This window comes from Suncus etruscus, chromosome 4 (assembly GCF_024139225.1).
Source record: "Suncus etruscus isolate mSunEtr1 chromosome 4, mSunEtr1.pri.cur, whole genome shotgun sequence".
Lineage (NCBI taxonomy): Eukaryota > Metazoa > Chordata > Mammalia > Eulipotyphla > Soricidae > Suncus > Suncus etruscus.
Window position 1 is genome coordinate 133,333,347 of NC_064851.1, and position 25,270 is coordinate 133,358,616.

At 38.7% G+C, this 25,270-nt stretch overlaps 1 protein-coding gene across 1 annotated transcript in view; it reads right to left on the reverse strand.

The window, feature by feature from the left end:
* Positions 1-25,270, reverse strand: part of FRG1 (FSHD region gene 1) — a 45,884-nt gene that overhangs the window by 8,172 nt on the left and 12,442 nt on the right. Inside the window, exons 3-8 of the mRNA XM_049772404.1 lie at positions 17,201-17,326; positions 16,041-16,098; positions 14,028-14,142; positions 12,777-12,881; positions 10,236-10,327; positions 9,469-9,579 (exon numbers count right to left, since the gene is read on the reverse strand). Of these exons, the coding sequence (XP_049628361.1) occupies positions 9,469-9,579; positions 10,236-10,327; positions 12,777-12,881; positions 14,028-14,142; positions 16,041-16,098; positions 17,201-17,326 (607 nt within the window). The remainder of the gene's footprint in view (positions 1-9,468; positions 9,580-10,235; positions 10,328-12,776; positions 12,882-14,027; positions 14,143-16,040; positions 16,099-17,200; positions 17,327-25,270) is intronic.

Below are 25,270 nucleotides of genomic sequence, written 5' to 3' on the forward strand. Positions count from 1 at the left end.
AGCTTCTAGAAACAATAGACTCATATAGCAAGGTGGCAGGCTACAAAATTAACACATAAAAATCAATGGCCTTTCTATACACCAACAGTAATAAGGAAGAAATGGACATTAAGAAAACAACCCCATTCACAATAGTGCCACACAAACTCAAATATCTTGGAATCAACTTGACTAAAAATGTGAAGGACCTATACAGAGAAAACTATAAAACTCTGCTCCAAGAAATAAGAGAGGACACGCGGAAATGGAAATGCATACCCTGCTCGTGGATTGGCAGGATTAACATCATCAAAATGGCAATACTCCCCAAGGCATTATACAGATTTAATTCTATCCCTCTAAAGATACCCATGACATTCTTCAAAGAAGTGGATCAGACACTTTTGAAATTCATTTGGAACAATAAACACCCTAGAATAGCCAAAGCAATCATTGGGAAAAAGAATATGGGAGGAATTACTTTCCCCAACTTTAAACTGTACTACAAAGCAATAGTTATCAAAACAGCATGGTATTGGAATAAGGACAGGCCCTCCGATCAGTGGAATAGGCTTGAATACTCAGAAAATGTTCCCCGGACATACAATCACCTAATTTTTGATAAAGGAGCAAGAAATCCTAAATGGAGCAAAGAAAGCCTCTTCAACAAGTGGTGTCGGCACAATTGGATAGCTGCTTGCAAAAAATTGAACTTAGACCCCCAGCTATCATCATGTACGAAGGTAAAATCCAAATGGATTAAAGACCTCGATATCAGCCCCAAAACCATAAGATATATAGAACAGCACATAGGCAAGACACTACAGGACATTACAGGCATCTTCAAGGAGGAAACTGCACTCTCCAAGCAAGTGAAAGCAGAGATTAACAGATGGGAATATATTAAGCTGAGAAGCTTCTGCACCTCAAAGGAAATAGTGCCCAGGATACAAGAGACACCCACTGAGTGGGAGAAACTATTCACCCAATACCCATCAGATAAGGGGCTAATCTCCAAAATATACAAGGCACTGACAGAACTTTACAAGAAAAAAACATCTAATCCCATCAAAAAATGGGGAGAAGAAATGAACAGACACTTTGACAAAAAAGAAATACAAATGGCCAAAAGACACATGAAAAAGTGCTCCACATCACTAATCATCAGGGAGATGCAAATCAAAACAACGATGAGATACCACCTCACACCACAGAGAATGGCACACATCACAAAGAATGAGAATAAACAGTGTTGGCGGGGATGTGGAGAGAAAGGAACTCTTATCCACTGCTGGTGGGAATGCTGTCTAGTTCAACCTTTATGGAAAGCGATATGGAGATTCCTCCAAAAACTTGAAATCGAGCTCCCATATGATCCAGCTATACCACTCCTAGGAATATACCCTAAGAACACAAAAATACAGTACAAAAACCCCTTCCTTACACCCATATTCATTGCAGCACTTTTTACCATAGCAAGACTCTGGAAACAACCAAGATGCCCTTCAACAGATGAATGGCTAAAGAAACTGTGGTACATATACACAATGGAATATTATGCAGCTGTCAGGAGAGATGAAGTCATGAAATTTTCCTATACATGGATGTACACGGAATCTATTATGCTGAGTGAAATAAGTCAGAGAGAGAGAGAGAAAAACGCAGAATGGTCTCACTCATCTATGGGTTTTAAGAAAAATGAAAGACATTCTTGCAATAATAATTTTCAGACACAAAAGAGAAAAGAGCTGGAAGTTCCAGCTCACCTCAGGAAGCTCACCACAAAGAGTGATGAGTTTAGTTAGAGAAATAACTACATTCTGAACTTTCCTAATAATGAGAATGTATGAGGGAAATGGAGAGCCTGTTTAGAATACACGCAGGGGTTAGGTGGGGAGGAGGGAGACTTGGGACATTGGTGGTGGGAATGTTGCACTGGTGATGGGTGGCGTTCTTTACGTGACTGAAACCCAAACACAATCATGTATGTAATCAAGGTGTTTAAATAAAAAAAAAAAACACACCTACAACTACAGGACAAGCACAGGCTTAGAATAAAAGGATGGAAATTAATTATTCAGGCTAATAGAAAACAAAAAAGAGCAGGGACAGCCATTCTTATATCAGACCAAATTCCATTCAACCTCAAAAAAGTGATCAGGGACAAAGAGGGACACTACTTACTGATCAGGGGAACACTAGATCAAGAAGAACTAACCCTGGTGAATATTTATGCACCTAATGTAGAGCCAGCAAAATATGTGAGGCAACTGCTTGCAAACCTGGAGAAACACATGAAGGGAAATGTGATAATTGTAGGAGATCTCAATACTCCACTATCACCACTGGACAGATCCACCAAACAGAAAAACAGCAAAGAAATAAGAGCCCTAAATGAAAAAATTAGAAGATCTAGCGCTAATAGACTTTTATAGGATCCTCCATCCCCAGAAAACAGAATACACATTCTTCTCAAGCCCACATGGAACCTTCTCCAGAACAGATCATGTTCTAGGATACAAATCAAACCTATATAAGATCACAAATGTAAGGATCATTAGAAGCACCCTATCAGATCACTATGCAACAGAGGTCAAAATTGACTTCAAGAAGAAGCAATGGAGAAAAACTAATACCTGGAGATTAAATAACATGCTGCTCAACAACAGCTGGATCAAAGAGCAAATCAAGGAAGAAATAAAAAGATTCCTTGAGACAAATGATAATGAAGAGACAATCTGTCAAAATCTGTGGGACACAGCAAAAACAGTAATTAGGGGGGAATCTCATAGCAATACAGTCCTATGCCAAGGAACAGGAAAATAACAAAGCCAACAGTTTAAAAGATCACCTCAAGGAATTGGAACAACAGCAGCAAAGAAATCCAACCACAACCAGAAGGCAAGAAATAATAAAAACCAGAGCAGAAATAAACAACATAGAAACTAAGAAAACAATACAAAAAAAAATCAATGAGACCAGGAGTTGGTTTTTTGAAAAAATAAACAAGATAGACAAACCACTGGCAAAATTCACCAAAAAAAAAAAAAAAAAAAAAAAAAGAGGGAAAACACCCAAAACAGTAGGATCACAAATGAAAGGGGAGAGATTACAACAGAACCCCAAGAAATACAACATATCATGAGATCATATTATGAACAACTATACTCATAGGCTAAAGAACTCAGTAGAAATTGACAGATTCCTGGAAAAATACCATCTTCCGAGACTGGATATGGAAGACCGAGAAAGCTTAAACAGACCAATCACTTCATAGGAAATTGAAGAGGTAATTAAGAAACTCCCTAAGAACAAAAGTCCAGGTCCAGATGGATTTACAGGCGAATTCTATCGAACATTTCGAGAAGACTTACTACCACTTTCCACAGGCTCTTCCAAACCATCGAAGAAACAGGAATCCTCCCCAACTCCTTTTATGAGGCTAATATCATGCTCATTCCCAAAGATGGCAAAGACACCACCAAGAAAGAAAACTACAGACCTATCTCACTAATGAACATAGATGCAAAGATCCAAAACAAAATTTTAGCAAACTGAATCCAGCACTTTATCAAAAAGATCATACATCATGACCAAGTGGGTTTCATCCCAGGAATGCAAGGTTGGTTCAACATACGTAAATCAATCAACATCATACATCACATCAACAACAAGAAGGACAAAAACCACATGATCATATCAGTCGATGCAGAGAAGGCATTTGACAAAATCCAACACCCTTTTATGTTGAAAACACTCAGCAAAATAGGGTTAGAGGGAACCTTCATAAAGATAGTTACAGCTATCTATGAAAAGCCCACAGCCAACATTATCCTTAATGGTGAAAAACTAGAAGCTTTTCCACTAAACTCAGGAACTAGGCAAGGCTGTCCACTCTCTCCACTCTTATTCAATATAATTTTAGAAGTCCTAGCAATAGCAATCCGACAAGAGACGGGAATCAAAGGAATCCAAATTGGGAAAGAGGAACTCAAACTATCTCTTTTTGCAGATGATATGATGATATACATAGAAAACCCTAAAGAGTCCACAGTAAAACTCCTAGAAACAATTAACCAATACAGCAAAGTGTCTGGCTACAAAGTCAATACACAAAAGACAGTAGCATTTCTCTACACAAATAATGAAGTTGAGGATTGAGAGATCAAAAATACAACTCCATTTAAAATAGTATAAAAAAATATAAGGTACCTATGAATCAACCTTACAAGGGAAGTGAAGGACCTATACCAGAGAAACTTCAAAACACTCCAGAAAGAAATTGAAGAGGATCTAAGGAAATGGAAGAACATCCCATGCTCATGGGTAGGTAGAATCAACATAGTCAAAATGACTATCCTACCAAAACTACTATTATAGATTCAATGCAATCCCAATCCAAATTCAGACATCATTCTTTAAAGAATTAGAACAATAAATCAGGCCCGGAGAGATAGCACAGCGGTGTTTGCCCTGCAAGCAGCCAATCCAGGACCAAAGGTGGTTGGTTCAAATCCCCGGTGTCCCATATGGTCCCCCGTGCCTGCCAGGAGCTATTTCTGAGCAGACAGCCAGGAGTAACCCCTGAGCAACACCAGGTGTGGCCCAAAAAACCAAAAAACAAACAAACAAACAAAAAAATAAATCATAAAATTCATCTGGAACCACAAAAAACTCAGGATAGCCAAACGTATACTAAAAAACAAGTAGCTGGGTGGCATCTCACTACCTAACCTGAAGCTATACTAAAAAGCCATAGTGATCAAAACAGCATGGTATTGGTACAAGGGCAGAGCCTCAGACCAGTGGATTAGAACAGACTTTCCAGACATAAACCCCCAGATATACAGTCAACTAATATTTGACAAAAGAGCCAAGAACTTGAAATGGAACAAAGAAAGTCTTTTCAACAAATGGTGTTGGTACAATTGGAAAACCACATGTAAGAAATTCAAAATTGACCCATACCTCACTCCTTATACAAAAATCAACTCAAAATGGATCAAAGCTCTCGAAATTAGACCGAATCTATAAAATTTATAGAGAATAAAATAGGTAGAACACTCGAAGACCTATATATATCAAAAAGGTCTTCAAGGATGGAGCACCAATGGCAAGAACTTTAGCATCAAACATAAACAAATGGGACTACATCAAACTAAAAAGCTTCTGCATGGCAAAAGAAACCCTACATAACACAAGAAGACAATTAACTGACTGGGAAAAAAATCTTTTCAACCAACATATCAGATAAAGGGCTTATATCCAGAATATACAAACCACTCAGAAAGCTGAGCCCCCCAAAACCAAATAAAACCATAAAAAAATGGGAAGACGAAATGAATAGACATTTCTTGGAGGAAGACCGAAAGATAGCCAAGAAATACATGAAAACATGATCACTTCACTTATCATCAGGGAAATCCAAATCAAAACAACAATGAGGTACCACCTTACACCAGTGAGAATGGCTCACATAAAAAGTAATGGGAACAGCCTCTGCTGGTGGGGATGTGGTATGAAAGGTACTCTCATCCACTGCTGGTGGGAATGCCCCCTAGTCCAACCCATATGGAGAACAGTCTGGAGAGTGCTCAAGGAACTCAGAATTGAGCTACCATTTGACCCAGCAATTGCTCTCCTAGGTATCTACCCCCAAGTCGGAAGGACATTCATCTCAAAGTATGTGTGCACCCCACTATTTATCGCAGCACTCAGTATAATAGCCAAGTCTTGAAACCAACCTCAATGACCAACAACAGACGAGTGGATCATTAAGATGTGGTATCTATACACAATGGAATACTACATGGCAGTCAGAAATGATACAATCATGGACTTTGCAGCAACGTGGATGGACCTAGAATATATTATGTTAAACGAAGTAAGCCAGGAGACAAAAGATAAACACAAAATGATAGCACTATTCTGAAGCACTTAGAACATACACCCTATATACAACTAATACTCAATAATCAAATAACAGGGTTTAACAGGGTAGAAACTCCAAACACTGTAACAGTCAACACACACCAGGGAGCAGTGCCCAAAACACATGAAAGAAGAACAACACAAACTCTTGACTACACATTACACCACAAAGAAACCAGCAACAGCAGAAGCAACAGCACAGAGAGAACAGGCATTTAATCAGCCTTCTACTACAAAGGCCCATAATAATCCCTTAGGGATCTTATACAGGATTACAGGTAAAGAATACCATGGGAAATCACTGACTCCAAGGGGAACATCCCATAACACTATATTTTAATGCCTTAATCTTACTATATTTAAAATAACCTCTCAGCTTTTCTATCCATAGGCATTCTTGGATACAAAGGGTGGACAAACTAAGATGGCATCTCGGGGCCCAGTCACACGAGATACCATACCCAGCTTGCACAACAAGAATGTCCCGAGAAAACTCTTTAACATACACTTTATCTCTAGGTTATACCTTCTTTTAGGACTTGAAGCACGGGACCAGCCAGAACACCGAAGCAGCAACTGTGACCTACAGACTTATTTTACAGGCCCTACTCATCGAACATATTCAAGCAAACTAGCATTCCCTTGCCTTTTTCTCCTTTCTTCTTGCTACTTTATTTTTTCTTTTCTTTTTCTTCTTTCTCTTCTTCGCTTTTTTTAAATGTATTTTCTCTTCTCTTCTTTCCTGTCCCTTCCATATACTTTCCCCTTTCCCCCCTTTGGAAATCCGACTATCCCTTCACCCCTCAATCCCATCCAGATTTCCCACTTTATTAAAACTCTTCACCCTCAGTTCTTAATCTATTAGGCATCAAAACTGACCTCCTACCCCAACAAACCAGTACCCAGAACCCAAGTGAAGGGGCACCAAGTTAAATCCACACCTCGTCCCCGGCAAGAAAAGGCAACCAACTCCCCTGCTGACTCATGCTGCGTGGCCCTCCTTACCAACTCTTCCTAATGTGAACTGTTACTTGAAACCATACTTAGCTCTAAAATTATCCCCAAAGCAAGAACTCTTCCCAAGACCTCCCTGCCGCAAAGCTTTTGCCAATCTCAAGAAGGTCAGGGTGTGTGATGTAAAGGCACCCGGGAACCACATACCACCAGAAAATCTCAAAAGACAATGGGGAAACCTATAGTTCCATCATAAGTATAAGACCTGTATTGCACTACCTCTTTACCTGATATTCCCCAAATGTAAGATAGTCTCTTGCACCATTTTGTTCCTTTAATTACTTTGTTATTTCATTTTTTAAAATCTTTGTTCCTTTTATGTGTGTGTGTGTGTGTGTGTGTGTGTGTGTGTGAGAGAGCACATATATTTTTTCCTATTTTTATCTTTTTTGGGTGTGTGACCTGTTTCCGTTTTCTTCTTTTTCCACCCCCAAATGCATCGGCAATATAATGTAGCACCATTCCCCCCTGCAAAGACACACTAATAAAAGGGGAAATCTTATATGTAAAAATGAGCTCTTATCTAATAGGGATAAAAACTCATACTTGTTTACAATACAGGGACATCTCCCACCTTGAAAATATGTCATGTGGACCCAACTTAGACCCCAGGTGATTAGACACCATCCGTCCAGCCTTGAACCTTGGATCCCAGACATAGAAACGACACAGTTCTTCATGACAGCTACAGGAAACAAATCCCAACCGGGACATCCTCAATACTGCTTGGACACCAACAAATGCCAGCTCTAATATGATATCCTGACAACGAGAAAAATGGGAACAACCTGACCTAAGAGCAGGTTATCCTACCCCTCCAGTTGACAATAAGACAAAATCAGAAGACTTGTCACCCTTTGGTCAGTCCAAAAGCCAAGAGCGTGATTTACAGATGACTGGCTGATAGAACCATGACCGGACTGTATGTATCCTGTGACCAATAAAAAAGCCCTAGACTAGGGTTTGAGCTAAGACTTGCACAACAACCATGATCTCCAGTTCCAAAGGTCTGTCTGAGACAATTACAACAGAATGGGTCTTCTGGAAACACAACGAAAGAAGCTATCCTAGGCTCCATCCTAAGATCAGCACAAAGACCAAGACCACCAAACACAGAAGATGGATTAAAATGACACTGAGGGAACAGAACTTCTAGAACCACAAAGAAAAGCTTCATCATAAGTTCCACCTCTTGACCTGTGCAGACACCGAGATCTCTAGATACAGAGATCTGATCTTATCACCCAGGACGAAGCAGAAGTCTTCCAAACACCAAGATAGCTCCAAGGGGAGAGTAAATGAACCTGAACGGAGTCTATAGTTAATCCCATGACAATATACTTCAAGGGTGGAGAAACCCCGTATCTCTTAGGCCAAGGGAATTCCTTTTCGAAGGACCCAAATATTTACTGTTCCCCAAGCTGAGGGAAAAGAAAAAATAAAAGCACAATACAATTTTTTTTTTATATCTATCTAGGTTTTGTCGATTTCTTCGTTTTGGTATGGTTACTCAAGTTGTTGTCTCCATTTATATTTATTTATTTATTTATTTATTTATTTATTTTCTTCTTTTCTTTTTCTTTAGGTGCTATGCCATGTTTTTTATCTCAAGACCATGGCTTTTATGTGGTGCTTATCTTTATTGTTGGAGTGCTCACTGGATATTTTATTTGACACTTCTTTTTGTACTGTTGAAGTGTTTCACCTTCTTTTTCCCCTTCGTGTCTCAAACCGATGATGAGAGTCTCTAGAAGGACTCCACCCATTTTCGATGTATTTGAATTTTACCCCAGTTTATCACTTTTCTCTTCTTCAAACAAAACCACATAACTGGAACTATCTAGTACTGCCTCCCAGTTAGAGGAGGAAACAAGAGAGGTACACCAAGACCAAAAACAGGTGTAGGACCACTAAGTAGTAAGCTAGGCTCAGCAGGACCATGTATTCTAGCAGCCCCAGGGGTGAGGGAGGAGGATATGGGAGGTAGGATGGGAACAGAGGTGTAGGGAAGATAATTCGGTGATGGGAATCCCCCTGATATTATGTTAATATGTAACTAAAATATTATTGTCAACAATATGTAAGCCACTATGATCAAATAAAAATTATATTAAAAAAGTGTTTTAATTTAGTGTTATAATTTAAATGGATCATTTTTATCATCTTTTACATAATCTGTACTATTAAGTAATCTGTACCATTTGATTGTAGTAACAGAATTTACTGAGTTAAAGCCTACTAAAACTAACCCTTAGTTTTACTTGTTATAAAAAAAGAAAAAACTTAGTTTATAAATTAGTTTCAGTTAAACCTGAATTTCTTGAAATAAGTTTATAAATAATAGAAACTGAGTTTTATTTTTAAAAATATTACTTCATGGCAATCTTCACAAACTTTGATGTTCTTTAAAAATAATATTGCACAATCACAAATTAGAAATAGTGATATAATTGAAAATATAATACTTAAAATGGGTAGTACTAGTTTTACACATGATACTTTATAGTCTACTTAAAATAGTTGAAATAGTAATGAAATACTGACCTATCCAGAAGCGTTTCATGCAAAAATCCATCTTTCCGGGCCTTTTTAAGAATTTTACTATCTTCTTTACTTATTTTAAGTTTATGGTCTTGGAAACTCTGAAATTTCTTTCTGTTAAAAAAATATATTTGTTAATAAAGATCACAAATTTTGGCTATCCCTGTTTACTGATGACCTTATAAATATATAACATTTTTTAGGTACTTAAAGAATCTATTTGTATTTCCTTAATGACCTACAGTTTTTTTCAACTACAAAGATTAATTTAGTGCTCTACCATCATCAACAAGGTAGGTGTATGAGCTGCTCTCAAAAGTCCTACTTCTGCTAGGAAATGTTGACTGAAGTTGATTTCCCCCCCCCCCCCCCCCCATGAAATAAATAGCATTTGATTGGCATTATGTATTGGCAAGTTAAACCATTTTATTATGGAACAGGGACAATTAGGAAAAAAACAAAAGAGGAGCATTAGCTCAGAGCTTTGTCCTAAAGTCTACCAACAATGTCCAACGAGGGGTTATAGGGTTATTTGTGGGCACTCAGAATTTTCAAAGAGGAAAAAGTGAAAAAAGGAAAAGGCACTACATGACTACTAGGGTGCCAACTGATAGGACAGTGAGATCAGAGGAAGGAGCAAGAAGGAAAGGAAGTGGTTGAAAAACACTGATCTAGATTAGGTTTCCTCTTATTGACCTTCAAGTATTTTATTTTGGTACCATGAGAAGCACTTCAATGGCAGCTCTATATGTAAAGGAAAGGATACATACACATAATTGATTTCACACTGCTTAACATTTCCTTTATCTTCTTCAGGAATATCATCTTTTTTCTTAATTTCTCTTTCAGCACAGGATCTAATCTGCAAGTTGGAAATTAAAAGTTTATTGATTAGGGGCCAGAGAGATAGCATGGAGATAGGGCATTTGCCTCGCATGCAGAAGAAGGTGGTTCGAATCCGGCATCCTACATGGTCCCCCGAGCAAGCAATTTCTGAGTGTAGAGCCAGGAGTGACCCCTGAGCGCTGCTGGGTGTGACCCCAAAACAAAAAACAAAACAAAACAAAAAAAACCCCAAAGTTTATTGATTATACATTTATCTTTTCCCTTCACACTTTTCCATAACAAAATCCTAGGTCATTTCCTGTTTTGAAGGAGGCTGAGGGGGATTTCATAAGCAGTGCTCAGGGTGATCAGGGGCCTCGTCCAGTGATTCTTGGCTGGTCAAGCTGGTGGTTTAGTGTTACAGTCTGAGGATGCCATGCTGCTCTGGCCCAAGGCTGGGAGCTACCCAGACTACCTGGCACTGCTCACACCAGTAGTGTGAACTCCAAGGCTACACTGGTGAAGCTCAAGGAACTCTGGGATACCAGGGACTGAATTTTAGAAGTTCTGCTCTGAGTCTATAAATGTATATAGTAACTAGTATTATACTCATAACAACCTAGTCAGCTTCTCGTAGATGTTTGTGGGAATGTAAGTTTACCCCTACAGTTTCCAATTACAGTTGGTAATTTGGCAGTATCTAACAAAATTACAAATGTATATACTCTTGTATTTCATTTTCAAAATTTATCTTCAGATGTACCTATGTACCTACAAAGTGATATGTATTCAAAGTTATGTGATGAAGTATTTTAGAGCAAAAACTAGAAATAACATAAATTTCCATCTATAAGTAATTAATAAAATAAAGAATGGAGCATCGTTGGGGCCAGACAGAAGGCACAGCGGCAGGGCATTTGCCTTGCATGCAGGAGGAACCTGGTTCGGTTTCTGGCATCCCGTGTGGTCCTCCAGCCTGCCAGAATTGATTTCTGAGTGCAGAGCCAGCATTGGCCCGAGTGCCGCTGGATGTGGCCCAGAAACCAATCAATCAATCAATCAATCAGTAAATAAATAAAGTTAAAAAAAAAAAAAGAATGGTGCATCCTTTTTTTTTTTTGTGGTTTTTGGGTCACACCCGGCAATGCTCAGGGGTTTTTCCTGGCTCCGTGCTCAGAAATCGCTCCTGGCATGCACGGGGGACCATATGGGACACCGGGATTCGAACCGATGACCTTCTGCATGAAAGGTAAATGCCTTACCTCCATGCTATCTCTCCGGCCCCAGAATGGTGCATCCTTAATTTGGAATGCTGGGTAAACTTTTAAGAAAAAGAAAAGTGGGGCCAGAGAGATAGCACAGTGGTAAGGTGTTTGCCTTAGATGCAGAATGACAGTGGTTCAAATCCCCGCGTCCCATATGGTCCCCCGAGACTGCCAGGAGCGATTTCTGAGCATAGAGCCAGGAGTAACCCCTGAGCAGTGCTGGGTGTGACCCAATACCCCTCCCCCCCCCAAAAAAAGGAAAAAAAAGTGAAAATTTTTCTATATACAGATAAGGGAAAATCTTCAAGATATATGTTAGGAGAAAAATCAAAGTTGAAGATTTTATAGGATGCCATTTTGATAAAAGAAAATCACATTCCTATTTTTACAAACTTCAGAAGGCTAAAGAAGAGGCCATACCTGGTGTTGCCAGGGTAGGTTATTCTAGCCCTGTACTCATGAATCATTCCTGGCAGGTTTAGGAAACCATATGTGGGATGCTGGGGATCAAACCTGGGTTGGCAGTGTGCAAAAAACTTGCTGTACTTTCTCAATCTCTGCATATATTTTTTTTAAAAGTTTAAAATATGAACTTATCTATTAAAATTTTCAATGAGGGAAAAGGAAACAAAGACCTAAAAAATGTGAAACTATTCAGAAAAAGACACATATACATGGAAATAACAAGTATCACTTAAAGGCCAACTTGCTGTGCATGCAACCAACCTGGGTTCAATCCCTGGACCCTACCACAAATGATCTCTGAGCTCAAAGTCAGCAGTAATCCCTGAGCACAGCTGGGGGTGGCCCAAAAACCAACTAGAAATTTGTAGCTTTATAGGAATTCTCTGCCATATGGTACAAACTAGTCATTTGTTATGGGGCTTATTTAAAAATAAAGCTTATTTGAAATATAGAATAAAAAACCAGGAAGAAGCTATGCTCAGTTAAGGTGTTTATTTTTTCTGGGGGGTGGGGCACACCCAGCATCACTCAGGGGTTACTTCTGGCTCTGCATTCAGAAATTACTCCTGCAGGCTCGGAGGATCATATGGGATGCCGGGGGATTGAATCCGGGTCCATCCTGGGGCTGCCACAAAACACCCTACCACTGTACTATCACTCTGTCTCCCCCAGTTAATATTTCAATGTGATGTAGTCCGATTATATGACATGTATTAGTGTACAAAAATTATTACTTTTAATTTTAATCACTATTACCTTTATCATTTCTTCTTCTCCTGCGGTTTTACTTTTTGCTTCTATATCTCCTGCTTCATTGCATCTAATAAAGCAGCTATTTGAGGCCAGTAAAGCCATTTTCCCCTAAATAAAATCAAATAAAAAGTTATGAGAATATCTAAAAAGAATTCTTAAATCTTGTGACTACATATATTTTCCATTTGATTCTAAAGGTAATCGAAATAAAGAATTTGAATAAAACCTAGAAAGTAAAGACTTAAGAAAAAAATCCATAGTCTGATTCAAGAAATAACCACCACAATATATAATTTTAATATATTCTATCAGCACTACTTAGCTTAAGTGAAGCTGGACTGATTTTTTTGGCTAAAAGATGTGCTGAATAGAGGCTGGGAAGATAGCACAGTAGCTAGGGAGTGCTGTCAAGGACCACTTACCCTGGTGCATTACAGGGTATACCTGGAGTACCTGAGTATTGCTAGGAAGGTCTTGGTGGTCCCTCGCACCACAGGGCCTGAGCAGTGCCTCATTCTGAGACTATGGCATTGAACTCTCCTGACAAGTATCATTGGTAGTGATACTTAAGCACTTGGGAGTTTAGCAAGTTCACCTGGGGATTTTGGGTGACACCTGATATTGTGTAGGGGTTATTCCTGGCTCTGCACTCAGGAATCAGTCCTGGCAAGCTCACAAGACCATATGGCATTCTGGGATTGAATCCAGGTCAGCTGCAGGCAAGACCAATGCCTATCAACTAAACTATTGCTCCACATCTGCCAACAGGGACTTTTAAGTCTGATTTTCATTAAATTTAAATTTATATAACTTAGTCTCTCAAAAAAGTTAACATTCCTAATGTTCTCTCATCATCCTGGCTTTATGATATATTGACTTTCCTGTTGGCATAATTATTATAAATATTAGGATCATGTAAAAGGGCTTAAGAGATGCACAGAAATGACAGCAGATAAAGCTACTGCTGCTCTAGATATTTTTTTGGGGGGGGGGTTTGGCCACACCCAGTGATGCTCAGGGGTTACTGTGGCTATGTACTCAGAAATCCCTCCTGGCTTGGGAACCATATGGTACATCGGAGATCGAACCGAGGTCCGTCCTGGATTAGTCGTGTGCAAGGCAAACACCCTACCACTGCGTTATCGCTCTAGTCTAGCCCATGTTGCTCTAGATTTTTATGTTTATTAGAACATCTGTTCTCATTGACTGGTAAGAGATTTTTCTCTGACAGTGACAAGAAGCAACAGCACTTACGTCTTGAAAGACTGGTTCCCACTGCTCTCTTGGTCCAATTGCATCTGAACGTCCGACAACTAGTCCATCTGAATTTATACCAAGGTATTTTCCATAGCCAGACTTCAGAGCAATTCTTCAGAAAGAGATATGTTAAACAATAACGTTGAAGAAGAAAGGACATTTGTGTAAACATGTATGTATGTTGTGTGTATAAAGTCAGTCAACTGTTCAAAAACTAGTGGCTAGTGTTTTAAATAGTATAGTTTTCTACACACAACCTTGTACTGTTTTAATTAATTTATTTATTTTGGGGATGTTTACACAAGATGCTGCTAGGGGCTATCCCTGTCTGATTGCTCTGGATTTGCTCCAGACTGTTCAGATAACTAGGTGATGTCTCGTGGGAAACATGCACTCAGTGCTTTAAGCTAACCAGCGATGATTAACTTCAAGCTCCCATTACAAGGTTCCAGCGGAAAAAAATGTATCTATTTATTTTCGCACCCAAATTAAACAAAAATGACACCCCTCAATCAGAACTCTCCTGTCATGCCTTTAAAAATATTTAGAAAACCAAATATAGAAAAATAGAATTTAATTTAATTTTCACTTATTATTGTATATGACATTTATATTCATTTTCTTTTTAGTTTCTTAATTTTTGTCCACATGGGGTCTTTTATTTCTCTAAGTGTTAAAATACTATATAACACAGGAAAGAGAGAACTCACTATTTAGGCTTCTGCAAATATTTTTAGTTGAATATTAATTATGTTTATTTTTTTTATTTCAAAAGTAAACTTTATACTGATTTATTTTCCTCTGCTTTAACTCTTTAAAATTCTCTAATGACACGCAGTAGTGTCTAGAGAAGCTAACACAGTGCACAAAATACTTTGGAGACCTTAACAGTATTTAAATTATCTTAAATTCTCCACAATAATAAATATAGAAAACTCTTTAAACCATACCTATTAGATATTATAAGAAAGAATGGAAATCATCTTCATCTGATTTCTTTTTTTTTTTTTTAATTCTTTAAGTGGTGGTGGTGGGTTCATCTGATTTCTTAAGGAAAAAAAATAGGATTTCTAATTTTTAGTTCACCAATTTCCAGTGATGCCGGAATTGACTTTATACACGTCATTATGTTGATATAAATGACTGCCAGAGTACTAAAATTCAACTTTTGCATTTTCCAACTAAAGTATCAATTTGTACTTTTTCAATGTAAGAGTAAAACAGATCAGCTTATAAAATTGTAAAAGTAGTGAGTAAAGGGTCAGAAAGATTGTATAGATGGCAAGGTACTTGCCTTGCACTTTACCTGGGCACCTGTGTTCTCCCTACCCCTAATGCCAGGAGTAATCCCTGAGCACTGCAGAGTCTATCCCCAAAACAAAACAAAACAAAATATATAAGTGAGTAAAATATATGTTTGATTTCTATAACTCAATAATTACATAATATTCCTGGTTTCAAAAATAATCTTTTTTATTATATTGATCTTGGATCCTAGTCAGTGTGGTTCTGTTATAGCAAATCAGGTCAGTTTTTGTTACATTTTCTTCACGTGATCTGCTAGTCTGTGACATTATTAATCTTCATTTTCTATTTATTTAAATATTCTTTAAAGGTTCGATTATTGTGAATATAATTTAATAGTATCTAAATATCTATAGAATAGACAATGATATAACTATTTAGTGGTGGGTATTCTGGAGTTACTCCTGGTGCTCAGGGGTTAGTCCTGGCTCTATGCTCAAAAATTACTGCTGGCAGGCTCGGGAACCATGTTGGATGCTGGGGATCAAACCTGGTCAGCTGTGTGCAAGGCAAATGACCTATGCTCCATGCTATTGCTCTAACCCTGATAAAATATTTTAAAGATGTCATAAAATTTATTTTTCAAAAGAATTTTATTTTGCTTCTTGAATCATAAGTATTTTGTGAGCTAATTATACAAGGATAATTTTCAGTGAATTAAATTAACTTAAAAACAAAGATTATTTTCACTCAAATCATGCTTACCTGGAATCAGACAATTTGACAGCTGTAAACTGCTCTGGAGGACTTGGACCCTCATCAACTGTGAATAAAAATATTTTAAAATAAATTTGACATATTTTACAAATACATGCATATCTAATATTTGGCTCTGAAATCTTTCCTTCTAAAATTGCATATAAATTCTATAATAATCTGATAAAACTGAGTACAGTGGGGCCAGAGAGACAGCTCAATAGGCTGAGCACCCAGATTGTTGCAATGTAAGAGGCCTAGGATCACACCACAGTCCCACAGTACCACTGGATCAACCCCTGAAAGCCAAGCAGAGAGCAGTCCTGACTTTTTGGCCATGGCCCTAAAAATGAGACAAAATTTTAGCACTGAGGGACTGGAGTGATAGCACTGTGGGTAGGGCATTTGCCTTGCACATGACAGACCCGGATTTGATCCCCAGCATTCCATATGATCTCGAACCTGTCAGGAGTAATTTCTGAACATAGAGCCAGAAATAACCCCGAGAACGGGTGTGGCCTCAAATCAATCCCCCGCCCCCGCAAAAAAAAATTATAGCATAGAGCTGGAAATAGTACAGTGAGTAAGGCACCTGCCTTGAGCTCAAGTGACGAGGGTTTAATCCCCAGCACCACATACAGTTCTCCAAAAGAACAGCCATAAATGAAACCTGATCACAGAGCCAAAAGTAAGCCCTAGGTGGTGTCTACTTTCCCATCCCTCCACCAACAGAAAGCATAGACAAATAAGCAGTTGTTACTACTTTTAAAAGCTAAAAGATTATTTAAAGAGTAGATATCCAGATCAAATGATCTCTTCTAATTATTTTTATACAAGCAGCACTTCCTCTGATAGGCTCAAAGGGAGTAAGAAAACTTCCAATCATTATATTTATATTTCAATTAGTTAAGGGGCTGAACAATACTTCAAATCTATGACAATTAGATTTTCTTTGTCTTTCCACTTTCTGTTTCTTGACTCTCTGGAACTAAAGAGAAATTTTTCAAATACTTATAGTGGAAAGGCAATATGCTAAGTGGTGAGGAAAAGAAAAATAGAATTGTTGAACTTTTTTGGCATATACTTGAGTCTAGCTAGAAATTAGCAAAGTGTTATAAAATACATACTCTAAGTAGTTTCCCCTTCCACTTCTTCTACCGGATACAAACCTTCTTTATGTGGAGCTCCCAGTGTAAAAAGTCCATTGTCAAGTGCATGTATGTAGGTTCCTTTATCCATTTCAATTGCTATTGTTCCTGAAATTTCACCGAAGTTTGTTACTGTCCACCAGGTTCCTAAAAATGAAATAATTATTTTACACAAGGTTGTTATGTTGATGTTTTTGTTAAACTTTTAAAATTTGCAGCCAGGGAGATGGTTCAAAAGGCTGCATTTGGGAGTCCCAGGTTCTATTCCCAGTATCATATGGCTCCCCCAGAACACCAGAGGAAGTGGTCCAATAACCAAAACAACTTACAAACAAAAATATGAGTAATTAAAAAAACCTTCTTAATTTTATAATTCTAAGCAGTAACACAGCAAGATCTCATATCCCTTTACTCAATTTTCTTCATTTGTATATATAACCAGAGTTATACAAATATCAAAACCAGGAAATTGACATTGATACAATACATAAACCTCAGTTGGATTTCATTAAAGATGCACTCATTTGTATACTGCTATGTGTGCATACAAGTATAGATTAAGATAATGAAAGAAATGATAGAAGACCAGAGGGAAGTTATAAGAGGTGGGGGGCTGGAGGGCGGGATGATAATACAGCAGGTAAGGAGCTTGCATATGGTCAACTTTTGTTCAATCCCCAGCATCCCATATGGTCTCCTGAGCACTGCCAGGAATAATTCCTGAGTGTAGAGCCAGGAGTAACCACTGAGTATCTTTAGGTGTGGCTCAAAATCAAAAACAAAAGTGAGATGGGGAGGGGAATAAGGGTGTTAAAGAGATGCCAGGCGAAAAACCGGCAAAGCTTTGCAAAAGCTGGCTCCCTGTGTGTGACACCAGGCGGGGAAAATCCGCGAAAGTTCACCGGCCCAGTGGGGCCCAACTGTGAAAAACTGTGAGTGTGACCTGTCTATGTCTGTCTACTGTCCTCTTGCGTGAAACTCTTGCGAGTGGGGCAAAAAGAGGCTCCAGTGGAGCACGACCGCTCCGCTTTGCTACGCGGCCGTGCACTCTTTCTAAGGAAAAAACTCCATTGCAACAAGAAGGAAAAATCACACTAAGAACGGCGCTATATCACAGAAGCAAACATTTCTCTCCGGACTGTCTTCTCTGTTGCATGCTCGGGCCTAAGATTTGACTCAGTGTGAGGCTTCATCCACGGAGGACTCCCCTCCCTTAGAGGCAAGTCAGCCCATCCAGAAAGGGAGGAGCCAGAGGCGTGTGCTGCCTGCATCATATAGACAATGAATACCACCACAACACGTAGAAAAACCCACAATACAAGTGTGACAATGGGGAAACAACGCAGGCCAGCATCAGACATAGAGAATGAAGATGACAATTCTGAGGACCAGATAATGACCAACCAACTAATCAACCTCTCAGATAAGGACTTTAGACTAGCAATATGGAAGATGCTCAACGGACTCCAAAAAACCATGGATCGAGTTGAACAGAACACTAATAAGAACCAAGAAAATATGAAGACAGAAATCACAAAACTCCAAACTGAAATAACATGTCAACTAACAGGACTGAAAAAGTCAGTAAACGAAGTGAATGACAAAATGGATAAGCTCTGGGACAGGGTATCAGAAGCTGAGAATAGACTTGGTGCTGTGGAAGATGAGATACATAACAATTCCATACAGCAGGAGAGATTGGACAAAAAACTTAAAGCAAATGAGCAGACAATGGAAAAATTAGTCAAAGAATGGGAACAGATGAAAATAGAAGTCTATGATAAGATCAACAGAAACAACTTAAGAATCATTGGAGTCCCAGAGACCCAGGAAGAAAATTTCCAGGAAGAATCAACGGTCAAGAACATCATTAAAGAGAAACTTCCAGAGCTAAAGAATATATGTGATCAAATCCTGCATGCCCGAAGAGTACCAACCAAAAGAGACCCCAGAAAAACCACCCCAAGACACATCCTAGTCACAATGACAAATCCCACAGATAGAGACAGAATTCTGAAAACAGCAAGATCAAAAGGGGAAATCACGTTCAAGCAAGCTTCCCTGAGATTTACAGAAGACCTGGCACCAGAAACACTCAATGCCAGAAAGCAGTGGTGGGATATTGTGACAAGACTGAATGAAATGAATGCTTCACCCAGAATACTATACCCAGCAAAACTCACTTTCTGGTTTGACGGAAGAATACATGGTTTCACAGACAAAAAACAGCTCAGAAACTTCACAGACACAAAACCAGTCTTAAGAGAAAAACTGAAAGACCCAATCTAAGACAAGACTACCCAAAAGACACACCAAATTTTGAAATAAAGATGGCGTTAAATCCCAGGACAATTCTTTCTCTCAACGTCAACGGACTAAATGCACCAGTTAAGAGACACAGAGTGGCTAAATGGATCAAAAAACTCAATCCAACCTTCTGCTGCCTACAAGAAACGCACCTGAATAGTCAGAACAAACATAGACTCAAAATAAAAGGCTGGAGAAAAATTATCCAAGCAAACAACACCCATAAAAAAGCTGGAGTGGCCATACTAATATCAGATAATGCAAACTTTATACTCAGGAAGGTTGTAAGGGACAAAGATGGACATTTTATATTAATCAAGGGGTACGTAGAGCAGGAAGAATTCACTCTCCTAAAAATATATGCACCGAATGAGGGGCCAGCAAAATATTTAATGCAACTGTTGACATATCTGAAAAATAATATCAACAACAACACAATAATTGTGGGGGACCTTAACACGGCTTTGTCAACACTGGATAGGTCAACCAGACTGAAACCCAACAAGAATATACTAGACCTGAGGAGAGAAATGGAAGAAAGAGGCCTAGTGGATATATATAGGACACTCCATCCCCAGAAACCTGGATACACATTCTTCTCCAATGTACATGGGACATTCTCCAGGATAGACTACATGATGGCACATAAAACATACCTCCATAAGATCAAGAGGATAGAAATTTTGCAGACTACCTTCGCTGACCACAAGGCTCTGAAATTATTTGTGAACTCCAAAGGGACTCAGAAGAAATACTATAACACCTGGAAGTTAAACAGCCTCATGCTCAATAACCAGTGGGTCCGAGATGAAATCAAGGAGGAAATCAAAAGGTTCCTGGAAACAAATGACAATAAAGACACAAACTATCAGAACTTATGGGACACAGCAAAAGCAGTACTGAGAGGAAAATTTATAGCTTTGCAAGCACACATCAGGAAGGAAGAAGGAGCTTACCTGAGTAGCTTAATGACACAGATAATAGAACTAGAAAATGCTCAACAAAAAGACCCAAGAATAGGAAGACAGAAGGAAATAACAAAGCTGAGAGCAGAAATCAACGAAGTGTAAACTCAAAAAACAATCCGAAAGATCAACGAAGGCAGAAGTTGGTTCTTTGAAAAAATAAACAAGATTGATAGACCACTGGCAAACCTAACAAAGAAAGAGAGAGAGAGAAACTTGATAACTCGTATCAGGAATGAAAAAGGAGAGATCACTACTGATATGACAGAGATTCAAAGGGTAATCAGAAACTACTTTGAAAAACTCTATGCCACTAAAAATGAGAACCTGGAAGAAATGGATAAATTCTTGGACTCTTATAATCTTCCACGGTTGAAGGAAGAGGATGTAGCATATCTAAACACCCCCATCACCATTGATGAAATTAAAACAGTAATCAAATGTCTGCCGAAAAACAAAAGCCCAGGTCCAGATGGATTCACTAATGAATTCTATCAAACTTTCCAAGAGGAACTACTGCCAATCTTGGCAAGACTCATGAAATTGAACAAACAGAAACACTTCAAAATAGCTTTTATGAAGCCAACATCACCTTGATACCTAAACCAGACAGAGATGCTACCAAAAAAGAAAATTACAGACCAATATCACTAATGAATGCAGATGCAAAGATCCTCAACAAAATCCTGGCAAATAGGATTCAATGCCTCGTTAAAAAGATCATCCACTACGATCAAGTAGGTTTCATCCCAGGAATGCAAGGCTGGTTTAACATCCGTAAATCTATCAACATAATATACAACATCAATAACAAGAAAAATAAAAACCACATGATCATATCAATAGATGCAGAGAAAGCATTTGATAAGGTCCAACACCCATTCTTGATCAAAACTCTCAGCAAGATGGGAATGGAGGGAACCTTTCTCAATATAGTGAAGGCCATCTACCACAAGCCAGTGGCAAATATTATCTTCAATGGAGAAAAACTGAAAGCCTTCCCTCTAAATTCTGGCACAAGACAAGGCTGTCCTCTCTCACCACTCCTATTCAACATAGCACTGGTAGTACTTGCTATAGCGATTAGGCAAGAAAAGGATATCAAGGGAATCCAGATAGGAAAGGAAGAAGTCAAGCTCTCACTGTTTGCACATGACATGATACTCTACTTAGAAAACCCTAAAGACTCTATCAAAAAGCTTCTAGAAACAATAGACTCATAGAGCAAGGTGGCAGGCTACAAAATTAACACACAAAAATCAATGGCCTTTCTATACACCAATAGTAATAAGGATGAAATGGACATTAAGAAAACAACCCCATTCACAATAGTGCCACACAAACTCAAATATCTTGGAATCAACTTGACTAAATATGTGAAGGACCTATACAAGGAAAACTATAAAAGTCTGCTCCAAGAAATAAGAGAGGACACACGGAAATGAAAACGCATACCCTGCTCATGGATTGGCAGGATTAACATCATCAAAATGGCAATACTCCCCAAGGCATTATACAGATTTAATGCCATCCCTCTAAAGATACCCATGACATTCTTCAAAGAAGTGGATCAGACACTTTTGAAATTCATTTGGAACAATAAACACCCTCGAATAGCTAAAGCAATCATTGGGAAAAAGAATATGGGAGGAATTACTTTCCCCAACTTTAAACTGTACTACAAAGCAACAGTTATCAAAACAGCATGGTATTGGAATAAGGATAGGTCCTCAGATCAGTGGAATAGGCTTGAATACTCAGAAAATGCTCCCCAGACATACAGCCACCTAATTTTTGATAAAGGAACAGGAAATCCTAAATGGAGCAGGGAAAGCCTCTTCAACAAGTGGTGTTGGTACAATTGGATAGCCACTTGCAAAAAATTGAACTTAGACCCCCAGCTAACATCATGTACGAAGGTAAAATCCAAATGGATTAAAGACCTCGATATCAGCCCCCAAACCATAAGATATATAGAACAGCACATAGGCAAAACACTCCAGGACATTGCAGGCATCTTCAAGGAGGAAACTGCACTCTCCAAGCAAGTGAAAGCAGAGATTAACAGATGGGAATATATTAAGCTGAGGAGCTTCTGCACCTCAAAGGAAATAGTGCCCAGGATACAAGAGCCACCCACTGAGTGGGAAAAACTATTCACCCTATACCCATCAGATAAGGGGCTAATCTCCAAAATATACAAGGCACTGACAGAACTTTACAAGAAAAAAACATCTAACCCCATCAAAAAATGGGGAGAAGAAATGAACAGACACTTTGACAAAGAAGAAATACACATGGCCAAAAGACACATGAAAAAATGTTCCACATCACTAATCATCAGGGAGATGCAAATCAAAACAATGATGAGATACCACCTCACACCCCAGAGAATGGCACACATCACAAAGAATGAGAATAAACAGTGTTGGCGGGGATGTGGAGAGAAAGGAACTCTTAGCCACTGCTGGTGGGAATGTCGTCTAGTTCAACCTTTATGGAAAGCGATATGGAGATTCCTCCAAAAACTGGAAATCGAGCTCCCATACGATCCAGCTATACCACTCCTAGGAATATACCCTAAGAACACAAAAACACAATACAAAAACCCCTTCCTTACACCTATATTCATTGCAGCACTATTTACCATAGCAAGACTCTGGAAACAATCAAGATGCCCTTCAACAGACGAATGGCTAAAGAAACTGTGGTACATATACACAATGGAATATTATGCAGCTGTCAGGAGAGATGAAGTCATGAAATTTTCCTATACATGGATGTACACGGAATCTATTATGCTGAGTGAAATAAGTCAGAGAGAGAGAGAGAAAAACGCAGAATGGTCTCACTCATCTATGGGTTTTAAGAAAAATGAAAGACACCCTTGTAAGAATAATTTTCAGACACAAAAGAGAAAAGAGGTGAAAGTTCCAGCTCACCTCAGGAAGCTCACCACAAAGAGTGATGAGTTTAGTTAGGGAAATAACTACATTTTGAACTGTATGAGGAAAATGGAGAGCCTCTCTAGAGTACAGGCGGGGGTCGGGTGGGGCGAAGGGAGACTTGGGACATTGGTGATGGGAATGTTGCACTGGTGATGGGTGGTGTTCTTTACATGACTGAAACCCAAACACAATCATGTATGTAATTAAGGTGTTTAAATAAATTAAAAAAAAAGTAATTAAAGGGAAAAAAAAAGAGGTGCCAGGGAAGATGGAAGAGAATCCCATAAAGTAAAGCAAAAAGCTGGGATGTGGGCCCTCCACAATGGAATGTAACAACATTAGGTTCTTTTTAAAATACAAAATAGCAATACTTGTAAAGGCATATAATGATATATAAAGTTTTTCTCATTTTAGTCCCATCCATCCATTACTGCTTTTATAAATATTTTACACTATAATATTTTTAACTACAACTTTAGAGACAAAATGAGTAAATGCATGTTTATGTATACTAACACAGACCAGCAACAGAAATGTTAAGCTCTAATAGTTTTTTTTTTGGTTTTTGGGTCACACCCGGCAGTGCTCAGGGGTACCTCCTGGCTCTATGTTCAGAAATCGTTCCTGGCATGCACAGGGGACCATATGGGATGCCAGGATTCGAACCACTGTCCTTCTGCATGAAAGACAAACACTATACCTCCATGCTATCTCTCCGGCCCCAAGCTTTAATAATTTAAAGTTGTAGGAAACACTAATATATTAGTGGAAAAGTATTTTAACCTTTTCCTAAGTAGCAATTTCGCTAGAATAAAAATGTGCCGGGGCCAGAGAGATAGCATGGAGGTAAGGCATTTGCCTTGCATGCAGAATGACAGTAGTTCGAATCCCAGCATCCTATATGGTCTCCCGAGCCTGCCGGGAATGATTCCAGGAATGATTTCTGAGCATATAGAGTCAGGAGTAACCCCTGAACGCTGCCGGGTGTGACCCAAAAACCAAACAAAAAAAATGTGCCAATTGGGGCTGGAGTGATAGTGTAACAGGTCGGGCATTTGCCTTGCACCAATTGTCTTCCAAGCCTGCCAGGAATGATTGCTGAGCACAGAGCCAGGAGTAATCCCTGAGCACTGCTGGGTGTGGCCCATAAAACAAACAAACAAAAAAATGTGCCAATCACTAACAGAATACTAAATGACAGTAGAAATTTGTGTTATTGTTGTTAGACCTGATACTAATAAAGTATTTGTCTTGAAAGAGAAACAGGGGTCAGAGAGAAGAGCATAGTGGGTAGAGAGCATTGCCTTATACGCTGCCAACCCAGGTTTGATCAGCATTATACCATATGGTCCCCTGAGTCTGCCAGGAGTAATTTCTGAGCACATAGCCTGGACTAATCCCTGAGTACAGGCAGGCCTGGCCCAAAAACCAAACCAAAACAAAAGAAGCAAAATAAATATTAAGCTTATAAAAATATACATTTATAGGTATTAAAAGGGACATAATGACGGTGATGAACTTTAAGAATTTCAGTAAAAATTAGCATGGGCAGTGTGTAAATGAAACAAAAGTAGTGAGGTATTAGGGAGGGGAGGGGAAACTAGAAGGTATTGAATTAGTCATGCTGCAGATACAGATAACTGGGGTATTCATTATATACTTCTCTCTACATATTTAATTTTAAAATTTTCATGACATATATGGAATCACACTGCATAAAACTTCATATTCACTTAAACAGATTAGGTTTTTAATAATAAGAAAGCAGTCAAATTTTAGTTTTTAAGAAACTAGGATCCATAGACCAGAAGGATAACACAGTGGTTAGGGTCCTTGTCTTGCCTATGGTTGACTCAGGTTCAATCCCTGGT